This window comes from Cebus imitator, unplaced genomic scaffold, assembly GCF_001604975.1.
Source record: "Cebus imitator isolate Cc_AM_T3 unplaced genomic scaffold, Cebus_imitator-1.0 Scaffold36, whole genome shotgun sequence".
Classification (NCBI taxonomy): domain Eukaryota; kingdom Metazoa; phylum Chordata; class Mammalia; order Primates; family Cebidae; genus Cebus; species Cebus imitator.
This window is the reverse complement of record NW_016107351.1, coordinates 494,182-505,005: the sequence shown is the minus strand read 5'-3', so window position 1 is coordinate 505,005 and position 10,824 is coordinate 494,182. Positions and strand designations below refer to the sequence as shown.

The following is a 10,824-nucleotide window of genomic DNA, read 5'->3' as shown; positions in this document are numbered from 1 at the left end:
GTCCGCCCCTCCCTCCGCCGCCCGGGTCCGCCCCTCCCTCCGCCGCCCGGGTCCGCCCCTCCCTCCGCCGCCCGGGTCCGCCCCTCCCTCCGCCGCCCGGGTCCGCCCCTCCCTCCGCCGCCCGGGTCCGCCCCTCCCTCCGCCGCCCGGGTCCGCCCCTCCCTCCGCCGCCCGGGTCCGCCCCTCCCTCCGCCGCCCGGGTCCGCCCCTCCCTCCGCCGCCCGGGTCCGCCCCTCCCTCCGCCGCCCGGGTCCGCCCCTCCCTCCGCCGCCCGGGTCCGCCCCTCCCTCCGCCGCCCGGGTCCGCCCCTCCCTCCGCCGCCCGGGTCCGCCCCTCCCTCCGCCGCCCGGGTCCGCCCCTCCCTCCGCCGCCCGGGTCCGCCCCTCCCTCCGCCGCCCGGGTCCGCCCCTCCCTCCGCCGCCCGGGTCCGCCCCTCCCTCCGCCGCCCGGGTCCGCCCCTCCCTCCGCCGCCCGGGTCCGCCCCTCCCTCCGCCGCCCGGGTCCGCCCCTCCCTCCGCCGCCCGGGTCCGCCCCTCCCTCCGCCGCCCGGGTCCGCCCCTCCCTCCGCCGCCCGGGTCCGCCCCTCCCTCCGCCGCCCGGGTCCGCCCCTCCCTCCGCCGCCCGGGTCCGCCCCTCCCTCCGCCGCCCGGGTCCGCCCCTCCCTCCGCCGCCCGGGTCCGCCCCTCCCTCCGCCGCCCGGGTCCGCCCCTCCCTCCGCCGCCCGGGTCCGCCCCTCCCTCCGCCGCCCGGGTCCGCCCCTCCCTCCGCCGCCCGGGTCCGCCCCTCCCTCCGCCGCCCGGGTCCGCCCCTCCCTCCGCCGCCCGGGTCCGCCCCTCCCTCCGCCGCCCGGGTCCGCCCCTCCCTCCGCCGCCCGGGTCCGCCCCTCCCTCCGCCGCCCGGGTCCGCCCCTCCCTCCGCCGCCCGGGTCCGCCCCTCCCTCCGCCGCCCGGGTCCGCCCCTCCCTCCGCCGCCCGGGTCCGCCCCTCCCTCCGCCGCCCGGGTCCGCCCCTCCCTCCGCCGCCCGGGTCCGCCCCTCCCTCCGCCGCCCGGGTCCGCCCCTCCCTCCGCCGCCCGGGTCCGCCCCTCCCTCCGCCGCCCGGGTCCGCCCCTCCCTCCGCCGCCCGGGTCCGCCCCTCCCTCCGCCGCCCGGGTCCGCCCCTCCCTCCGCCGCCCGGGTCCGCCCCTCCCTCCGCCGCCCGGGTCCGCCCCTCCCTCCGCCGCCCGGGTCCGCCCCTCCCTCCGCCGCCCGGGTCCGCCCCTCCCTCCGCCGCCCGGGTCCGCCCCTCCCTCCGCCGCCCGGGTCCGCCCCTCCCTCCGCCGCCCGGGTCCGCCCCTCCCTCCGCCGCCCGGGTCCGCCCCTCCCTCCGCCGCCCGGGTCCGCCCCTCCCTCCGCCGCCCGGGTCCGCCCCTCCCTCCGCCGCCCGGGTCCGCCCCTCCCTCCGCCGCCCGGGTCCGCCCCTCCCTCCGCCGCCCGGGTCCGCCCCTCCCTCCGCCGCCCGGGTCCGCCCCTCCCTCCGCCGCCCGGGTCCGCCCCTCCCTCCGCCGCCCGGGTCCGCCCCTCCCTCCGCCGCCCGGGTCCGCCCCTCCCTCCGCCGCCCGGGTCCGCCCCTCCCTCCGCCGCCCGGGTCCGCCCCTCCCTCCGCCGCCCGGGTCCGCCCCTCCCTCCGCCGCCCGGGTCCGCCCCTCCCTCCGCCGCCCGGGTCCGCCCCTCCCTCCGCCGCCCGGGTCCGCCCCTCCCTCCGCCGCCCGGGTCCGCCCCTCCCTCCGCCGCCCGGGTCCGCCCCTCCCTCCGCCGCCCGGGTCCGCCCCTCCCTCCGCCGCCCGGGTCCGCCCCTCCCTCCGCCGCCCGGGTCCGCCCCTCCCTCCGCCGCCCGGGTCCGCCCCTCCCTCCGCCGCCCGGGTCCGCCCCTCCCTCCGCCGCCCGGGTCCGCCCCTCCCTCCGCCGCCCGGGTCCGCCCCTCCCTCCGCCGCCCGGGTCCGCCCCTCCCTCCGCCGCCCGGGTCCGCCCCTCCCTCCGCCGCCCGGGTCCGCCCCTCCCTCCGCCGCCCGGGTCCGCCCCTCCCTCCGCCGCCCGGGTCCGCCCCTCCCTCCGCCGCCCGGGTCCGCCCCTCCCTCCGCCGCCCGGGTCCGCCCCTCCCTCCGCCGCCCGGGTCCGCCCCTCCCTCCGCCGCCCGGGTCCGCCCCTCCCTCCGCCGCCCGGGTCCGCCCCTCCCTCCGCCGCCCGGGTCCGCCCCTCCCTCCGCCGCCCGGGTCCGCCCCTCCCTCCGCCGCCCGGGTCCGCCCCTCCCTCCGCCGCCCGGGTCCGCCCCTCCCTCCGCCGCCCGGGTCCGCCCCTCCCTCCGCCGCCCGGGTCCGCCCCTCCCTCCGCCGCCCGGGTCCGCCCCTCCCTCCGCCGCCCGGGTCCGCCCCTCCCTCCGCCGCCCGGGTCCGCCCCTCCCTCCGCCGCCCGGGTCCGCCCCTCCCTCCGCCGCCCGGGTCCGCCCCTCCCTCCGCCGCCCGGGTCCGCCCCTCCCTCCGCCGCCCGGGTCCGCCCCTCCCTCCGCCGCCCGGGTCCGCCCCTCCCTCCGCCGCCCGGGTCCGCCCCTCCCTCCGCCGCCCGGGTCCGCCCCTCCCTCCGCCGCCCGGGTCCGCCCCTCCCTCCGCCGCCCGGGTCCGCCCCTCCCTCCGCCGCCCGGGTCCGCCCCTCCCTCCGCCGCCCGGGTCCGCCCCTCCCTCCGCCGCCCGGGTCCGCCCCTCCCTCCGCCGCCCGGGTCCGCCCCTCCCTCCGCCGCCCGGGTCCGCCCCTCCCTCCGCCGCCCGGGTCCGCCCCTCCCTCCGCCGCCCGGGTCCGCCCCTCCCTCCGCCGCCCGGGTCCGCCCCTCCCTCCGCCGCCCGGGTCCGCCCCTCCCTCCGCCGCCCGGGTCCGCCCCTCCCTCCGCCGCCCGGGTCCGCCCCTCCCTCCGCCGCCCGGGTCCGCCCCTCCCTCCGCCGCCCGGGTCCGCCCCTCCCTCCGCCGCCCGGGTCCGCCCCTCCCTCCGCCGCCCGGGTCCGCCCCTCCCTCCGCCGCCCGGGTCCGCCCCTCCCTCCGCCGCCCGGGTCCGCCCCTCCCTCCGCCGCCCGGGTCCGCCCCTCCCTCCGCCGCCCGGGTCCGCCCCTCCCTCCGCCGCCCGGGTCCGCCCCTCCCTCCGCCGCCCGGGTCCGCCCCTCCCTCCGCCGCCCGGGTCCGCCCCTCCCTCCGCCGCCCGGGTCCGCCCCTCCCTCCGCCGCCCGGGTCCGCCCCTCCCTCCGCCGCCCGGGTCCGCCCCTCCCTCCGCCGCCCGGGTCCGCCCCTCCCTCCGCCGCCCGGGTCCGCCCCTCCCTCCGCCGCCCGGGTCCGCCCCTCCCTCCGCCGCCCGGGTCCGCCCCTCCCTCCGCCGCCCGGGTCCGCCCCTCCCTCCGCCGCCCGGGTCCGCCCCTCCCTCCGCCGCCCGGGTCCGCCCCTCCCTCCGCCGCCCGGGTCCGCCCCTCCCTCCGCCGCCCGGGTCCGCCCCTCCCTCCGCCGCCCGGGTCCGCCCCTCCCTCCGCCGCCCGGGTCCGCCCCTCCCTCCGCCGCCCGGGTCCGCCCCTCCCTCCGCCGCCCGGGTCCGCCCCTCCCTCCGCCGCCCGGGTCCGCCCCTCCCTCCGCCGCCCGGGTCCGCCCCTCCCTCCGCCGCCCGGGTCCGCCCCTCCCTCCGCCGCCCGGGTCCGCCCCTCCCTCCGCCGCCCGGGTCCGCCCCTCCCTCCGCCGCCCGGGTCCGCCCCTCCCTCCGCCGCCCGGGTCCGCCCCTCCCTCCGCCGCCCGGGTCCGCCCCTCCCTCCGCCGCCCGGGTCCGCCCCTCCCTCCGCCGCCCGGGTCCGCCCCTCCCTCCGCCGCCCGGGTCCGCCCCTCCCTCCGCCGCCCGGGTCCGCCCCTCCCTCCGCCGCCCGGGTCCGCCCCTCCCTCCGCCGCCCGGGTCCGCCCCTCCCTCCGCCGCCCGGGTCCGCCCCTCCCTCCGCCGCCCGGGTCCGCCCCTCCCTCCGCCGCCCGGGTCCGCCCCTCCCTCCGCCGCCCGGGTCCGCCCCTCCCTCCGCCGCCCGGGTCCGCCCCTCCCTCCGCCGCCCGGGTCCGCCCCTCCCTCCGCCGCCCGGGTCCGCCCCTCCCTCCGCCGCCCGGGTCCGCCCCTCCCTCCGCCGCCCGGGTCCGCCCCTCCCTCCGCCGCCCGGGTCCGCCCCTCCCTCCGCCGCCCGGGTCCGCCCCTCCCTCCGCCGCCCGGGTCCGCCCCTCCCTCCGCCGCCCGGGTCCGCCCCTCCCTCCGCCGCCCGGGTCCGCCCCTCCCTCCGCCGCCCGGGTCCGCCCCTCCCTCCGCCGCCCGGGTCCGCCCCTCCCTCCGCCGCCCGGGTCCGCCCCTCCCTCCGCCGCCCGGGTCCGCCCCTCCCTCCGCCGCCCGGGTCCGCCCCTCCCTCCGCCGCCCGGGTCCGCCCCTCCCTCCGCCGCCCGGGTCCGCCCCTCCCTCCGCCGCCCGGGTCCGCCCCTCCCTCCGCCGCCCGGGTCCGCCCCTCCCTCCGCCGCCCGGGTCCGCCCCTCCCTCCGCCGCCCGGGTCCGCCCCTCCCTCCGCCGCCCGGGTCCGCCCCTCCCTCCGCCGCCCGGGTCCGCCCCTCCCTCCGCCGCCCGGGTCCGCCCCTCCCTCCGCCGCCCGGGTCCGCCCCTCCCTCCGCCGCCCGGGTCCGCCCCTCCCTCCGCCGCCCGGGTCCGCCCCTCCCTCCGCCGCCCGGGTCCGCCCCTCCCTCCGCCGCCCGGGTCCGCCCCTCCCTCCGCCGCCCGGGTCCGCCCCTCCCTCCGCCGCCCGGGTCCGCCCCTCCCTCCGCCGCCCGGGTCCGCCCCTCCCTCCGCCGCCCGGGTCCGCCCCTCCCTCCGCCGCCCGGGTCCGCCCCTCCCTCCGCCGCCCGGGTCCGCCCCTCCCTCCGCCGCCCGGGTCCGCCCCTCCCTCCGCCGCCCGGGTCCGCCCCTCCCTCCGCCGCCCGGGTCCGCCCCTCCCTCCGCCGCCCGGGTCCGCCCCTCCCTCCGCCGCCCGGGTCCGCCCCTCCCTCCGCCGCCCGGGTCCGCCCCTCCCTCCGCCGCCCGGGTCCGCCCCTCCCTCCGCCGCCCGGGTCCGCCCCTCCCTCCGCCGCCCGGGTCCGCCCCTCCCTCCGCCGCCCGGGTCCGCCCCTCCCTCCGCCGCCCGGGTCCGCCCCTCCCTCCGCCGCCCGGGTCCGCCCCTCCCTCCGCCGCCCGGGTCCGCCCCTCCCTCCGCCGCCCGGGTCCGCCCCTCCCTCCGCCGCCCGGGTCCGCCCCTCCCTCCGCCGCCCGGGTCCGCCCCTCCCTCCGCCGCCCGGGTCCGCCCCTCCCTCCGCCGCCCGGGTCCGCCCCTCCCTCCGCCGCCCGGGTCCGCCCCTCCCTCCGCCGCCCGGGTCCGCCCCTCCCTCCGCCGCCCGGGTCCGCCCCTCCCTCCGCCGCCCGGGTCCGCCCCTCCCTCCGCCGCCCGGGTCCGCCCCTCCCTCCGCCGCCCGGGTCCGCCCCTCCCTCCGCCGCCCGGGTCCGCCCCTCCCTCCGCCGCCCGGGTCCGCCCCTCCCTCCGCCGCCCGGGTCCGCCCCTCCCTCCGCCGCCCGGGTCCGCCCCTCCCTCCGCCGCCCGGGTCCGCCCCTCCCTCCGCCGCCCGGGTCCGCCCCTCCCTCCGCCGCCCGGGTCCGCCCCTCCCTCCGCCGCCCGGGTCCGCCCCTCCCTCCGCCGCCCGGGTCCGCCCCTCCCTCCGCCGCCCGGGTCCGCCCCTCCCTCCGCCGCCCGGGTCCGCCCCTCCCTCCGCCGCCCGGGTCCGCCCCTCCCTCCGCCGCCCGGGTCCGCCCCTCCCTCCGCCGCCCGGGTCCGCCCCTCCCTCCGCCGCCCGGGTCCGCCCCTCCCTCCGCCGCCCGGGTCCGCCCCTCCCTCCGCCGCCCGGGTCCGCCCCTCCCTCCGCCGCCCGGGTCCGCCCCTCCCTCCGCCGCCCGGGTCCGCCCCTCCCTCCGCCGCCCGGGTCCGCCCCTCCCTCCGCCGCCCGGGTCCGCCCCTCCCTCCGCCGCCCGGGTCCGCCCCTCCCTCCGCCGCCCGGGTCCGCCCCTCCCTCCGCCGCCCGGGTCCGCCCCTCCCTCCGCCGCCCGGGTCCGCCCCTCCCTCCGCCGCCCGGGTCCGCCCCTCCCTCCGCCGCCCGGGTCCGCCCCTCCCTCCGCCGCCCGGGTCCGCCCCTCCCTCCGCCGCCCGGGTCCGCCCCTCCCTCCGCCGCCCGGGTCCGCCCCTCCCTCCGCCGCCCGGGTCCGCCCCTCCCTCCGCCGCCCGGGTCCGCCCCTCCCTCCGCCGCCCGGGTCCGCCCCTCCCTCCGCCGCCCGGGTCCGCCCCTCCCTCCGCCGCCCGGGTCCGCCCCTCCCTCCGCCGCCCGGGTCCGCCCCTCCCTCCGCCGCCCGGGTCCGCCCCTCCCTCCGCCGCCCGGGTCCGCCCCTCCCTCCGCCGCCCGGGTCCGCCCCTCCCTCCGCCGCCCGGGTCCGCCCCTCCCTCCGCCGCCCGGGTCCGCCCCTCCCTCCGCCGCCCGGGTCCGCCCCTCCCTCCGCCGCCCGGGTCCGCCCCTCCCTCCGCCGCCCGGGTCCGCCCCTCCCTCCGCCGCCCGGGTCCGCCCCTCCCTCCGCCGCCCGGGTCCGCCCCTCCCTCCGCCGCCCGGGTCCGCCCCTCCCTCCGCCGCCCGGGTCCGCCCCTCCCTCCGCCGCCCGGGTCCGCCCCTCCCTCCGCCGCCCGGGTCCGCCCCTCCCTCCGCCGCCCGGGTCCGCCCCTCCCTCCGCCGCCCGGGTCCGCCCCTCCCTCCGCCGCCCGGGTCCGCCCCTCCCTCCGCCGCCCGGGTCCGCCCCTCCCTCCGCCGCCCGGGTCCGCCCCTCCCTCCGCCGCCCGGGTCCGCCCCTCCCTCCGCCGCCCGGGTCCGCCCCTCCCTCCGCCGCCCGGGTCCGCCCCTCCCTCCGCCGCCCGGGTCCGCCCCTCCCTCCGCCGCCCGGGTCCGCCCCTCCCTCCGCCGCCCGGGTCCGCCCCTCCCTCCGCCGCCCGGGTCCGCCCCTCCCTCCGCCGCCCGGGTCCGCCCCTCCCTCCGCCGCCCGGGTCCGCCCCTCCCTCCGCCGCCCGGGTCCGCCCCTCCCTCCGCCGCCCGGGTCCGCCCCTCCCTCCGCCGCCCGGGTCCGCCCCTCCCTCCGCCGCCCGGGTCCGCCCCTCCCTCCGCCGCCCGGGTCCGCCCCTCCCTCCGCCGCCCGGGTCCGCCCCTCCCTCCGCCGCCCGGGTCCGCCCCTCCCTCCGCCGCCCGGGTCCGCCCCTCCCTCCGCCGCCCGGGTCCGCCCCTCCCTCCGCCGCCCGGGTCCGCCCCTCCCTCCGCCGCCCGGGTCCGCCCCTCCCTCCGCCGCCCGGGTCCGCCCCTCCCTCCGCCGCCCGGGTCCGCCCCTCCCTCCGCCGCCCGGGTCCGCCCCTCCCTCCGCCGCCCGGGTCCGCCCCTCCCTCCGCCGCCCGGGTCCGCCCCTCCCTCCGCCGCCCGGGTCCGCCCCTCCCTCCGCCGCCCGGGTCCGCCCCTCCCTCCGCCGCCCGGGTCCGCCCCTCCCTCCGCCGCCCGGGTCCGCCCCTCCCTCCGCCGCCCGGGTCCGCCCCTCCCTCCGCCGCCCGGGTCCGCCCCTCCCTCCGCCGCCCGGGTCCGCCCCTCCCTCCGCCGCCCGGGTCCGCCCCTCCCTCCGCCGCCCGGGTCCGCCCCTCCCTCCGCCGCCCGGGTCCGCCCCTCCCTCCGCCGCCCGGGTCCGCCCCTCCCTCCGCCGCCCGGGTCCGCCCCTCCCTCCGCCGCCCGGGTCCGCCCCTCCCTCCGCCGCCCGGGTCCGCCCCTCCCTCCGCCGCCCGGGTCCGCCCCTCCCTCCGCCGCCCGGGTCCGCCCCTCCCTCCGCCGCCCGGGTCCGCCCCTCCCTCCGCCGCCCGGGTCCGCCCCTCCCTCCGCCGCCCGGGTCCGCCCCTCCCTCCGCCGCCCGGGTCCGCCCCTCCCTCCGCCGCCCGGGTCCGCCCCTCCCTCCGCCGCCCGGGTCCGCCCCTCCCTCCGCCGCCCGGGTCCGCCCCTCCCTCCGCCGCCCGGGTCCGCCCCTCCCTCCGCCGCCCGGGGTCACGCGCCGCGCGGTGCCCGCCCCGCCCCGCCCCGCCGCGCCGCGCCGCGCCTGGGCCAGCGCTTCCCCGCGGCAAGTCCCGAGCCCCGGCCCATGGAGCAGCTGCTGCGCGCCGAGCTGCGCACCGCGACCCTGCGGGCCTTCGGCAGCCCCGGCGGCGGCTGCATCAGCGAGGGCCGAGCCTACGACACGGACGCGGGCCCCGTGTTCGTCAAAGTCAACCGCAGGACGCAGGTGCCGGCCCGTGGGCTCGCGGGGCTCTGCGCCGCCTGGGGAGGCGGAGGGGCCGGGCGGGCGCATTTCCCCGGGCTGGGCCTGGTGGGGTCAGCTTCGGCGCTGCGGTCTGGCCCCTGCGGGGAGCGCGGCTCCAGCGTCCTCCGAAGCTTTCGGCACCACCGTTGCCTTCCCTTGGCCTCCATGCGCGGCGCACAGGCTTCTGGGGGTGGCTTTAATTTTTCTATCCATCAAGCATGCAGGGAGGTGAGGCTCGGGGTCCCGGGCCCAGCTCTGGGCCGCCCCTCTCAGCCCGCGGCCCTCCTGGCAGTGGGGACAAAGCAGAGACGTGGCTGGACCCTGCGAGGGTCCCCGCGGGCCAGGCTAGCGTTCCCCTTCGCACAGGCCTTGCCTGTGTTTAGCCCCGGTTTCTATCTCCTGCTGAAAATATTTCTGTTTAAGAATGTATGGGCCAGGCTCGGTGGCTCACACCTGTCATCCCAGCACTGTGGGAGGCCGAGGCAGGCGGATCACGAGGTCTGGAGTTCAAGACCAGCCTGGCCAACGTGGTGACACCCTGTCTCTACTAAAAATACAAAAATTAGCCGGGCATGGTGGCACACGCCTGTAGTCCCAGCTACTCCGAGGCTGAGGCAGAAGAATTGCTTGAACCCAGGAGGCGGAGGTTGTCTCAAAAAAAAAAAAAAAGAATGTATGGAAAATGTTAGCACAGGTGGAGAAAGTTAGCTTAAGCCTTGAGAGCAGGCAGGTGGGGAAAGGCAGGCCTGGGCACCCTCCTGGCCCGAGTGGGCTCAGGAGGCTCTGCCGCTCTGGTGGGGGAGCCTCTGAGGGGCTGCGGGGGTCCCGGTGGGGAGCACTGGCAGGAGGAACCCCAGAGCCAGGCAGCCTGGGCATGGGATCAGATCCTCCTGCATTGCCTGCTCTGCTGGTTCAGGACCCGAATCCCTCAGGGTGAGGAGTCCCACTCACTGGGAAGCAGTTTTTGGTTCAGGCTTCCTACGGGGCCTGGGAAACTTCCTCAGCTGGTCCTGAAAGCTCTGGAGGGTGAGACCCCGCCTTTCCTCCCACCCCGCGAAGGCCCTGCACACAGTAGGTGCTCAGTCCATGCATGAGCGCAGGAGACGCTGGGGTCCCTGGGGCTTAGCAGCCCGAAGCCCAGGAGTCCTCTGCCTGGTCACGTGGGGCTTGCCCTGGGAGCAGGGCTGGGGTGTGCCGCTGCCCTCCCAGCTGTAGATGCTCACACCCACCCGAGGGTCAGGCTGGCACGGGCTCCCAGGCTGGGGAGGCTGTACCTGGCTTCCCCTGGGGTACTTTGAAGTCAAGGGTGTTCTTTTCCTGAGTGACAGTAGATGCTTTGGTCTCATTCATGAGGTTTGATGTTTTATTTTTTTTTTATTTTTTTGAGTCGGAGTTTCGCTCTTGTTACCCAGGCTGGAGCGCAATGGCGCGATCTCGGCTCACCGCAACCTCCGCCTCCTGGGTTCAGGCAATTCTCCTGCCTCAGCCTCCTGAGTAGCTGGGATTACAGGCACGCGCCACCATGCCCAGCTAATTTTTTGTAGTTTTAGTAGAGATGGGGTTTCACCATGTTGACCAGGATGGTCTCGATCTCTTGACCTCGTGATCCACCCGCCTCGGCCTCCCAAAGTGCTGGGATTACAGGTTTTATTTTCTTTTGGGAAAACATGCAAGAGTGGAATTACTGAGTTGCAGAAAGTGAATGACTCATAGAAAGTGTATGACTTGACCAGGCATGGTGGCTCACACCTGTAATCCTAGCACATTGAGAGACTGAGGCAGGTAGATTGCCTGAGCCCAGGAGTTCAGGACCAGCATGAGCAACATGGTGCAACCCCATCTCTACTGAAATACAAAAAATTAGCTGGGTGTAGTGGCATGTGCCTCTAGTCTCAGCTACCCATGAGGCTGGGGTACGAGAATTACTTGAACACGGGAGACGGGGATTGCAGTGAGCTGAGGTGACAGCACTGCACTCTCGCCTGTGTGACAGAATGAGACTGTCTCCAAAAAAAAGGACTCATAATCATGGTTGTACTGATCCATGAAGATTGTACTGTTGACCATTTCTACCAAGAAGGCATGAGGATTCTAGCTGCCCTGGGGTTCTCTTCAGCACTTAGTGTTATCACTCGCTCTGATTTCAGTGGGTGCGCCTCACTGTTCGCTGCCTTTCCCAGATGCAAACTGCAGGTCCTTTCCATGTGGGAAGACTTGCAGCCCGGCATATGGTCTGTTTTGTTGAACGCTCCATGTGCACCTGAGAAAAATGTCAGTTCTGTTGTTGAGTAGATCGTTCTCTAAATGTGATGTAAGTAAGGTGAGTAAGGTGGTTGATAGTGCTGTTTAGGTTGTAGTGGTTTTCCGCTCGCTTGTCCTGTCGCTTCCTGTGGGTTGTAGTGGTTTTCCGCTCGCTTGT

General features: G+C 80.7%; 1 protein-coding gene across 1 annotated transcript in view; it reads left to right on the top strand.

Moving 5' to 3' along the window:
- Positions 1–8,182: 8,182 nt before the first annotated feature.
- Positions 8,183–10,824, top strand: part of FN3K (fructosamine 3 kinase) — an 11,485-nt gene continuing 8,843 nt past the window's right edge. Inside the window, exon 1 of the mRNA XM_017524682.2 lies at positions 8,183–8,633. Within this exon, the coding sequence (XP_017380171.1) occupies positions 8,247–8,633 (387 nt within the window). The 5' untranslated portion in view covers positions 8,183–8,246. The remainder of the gene's footprint in view (positions 8,634–10,824) is intronic.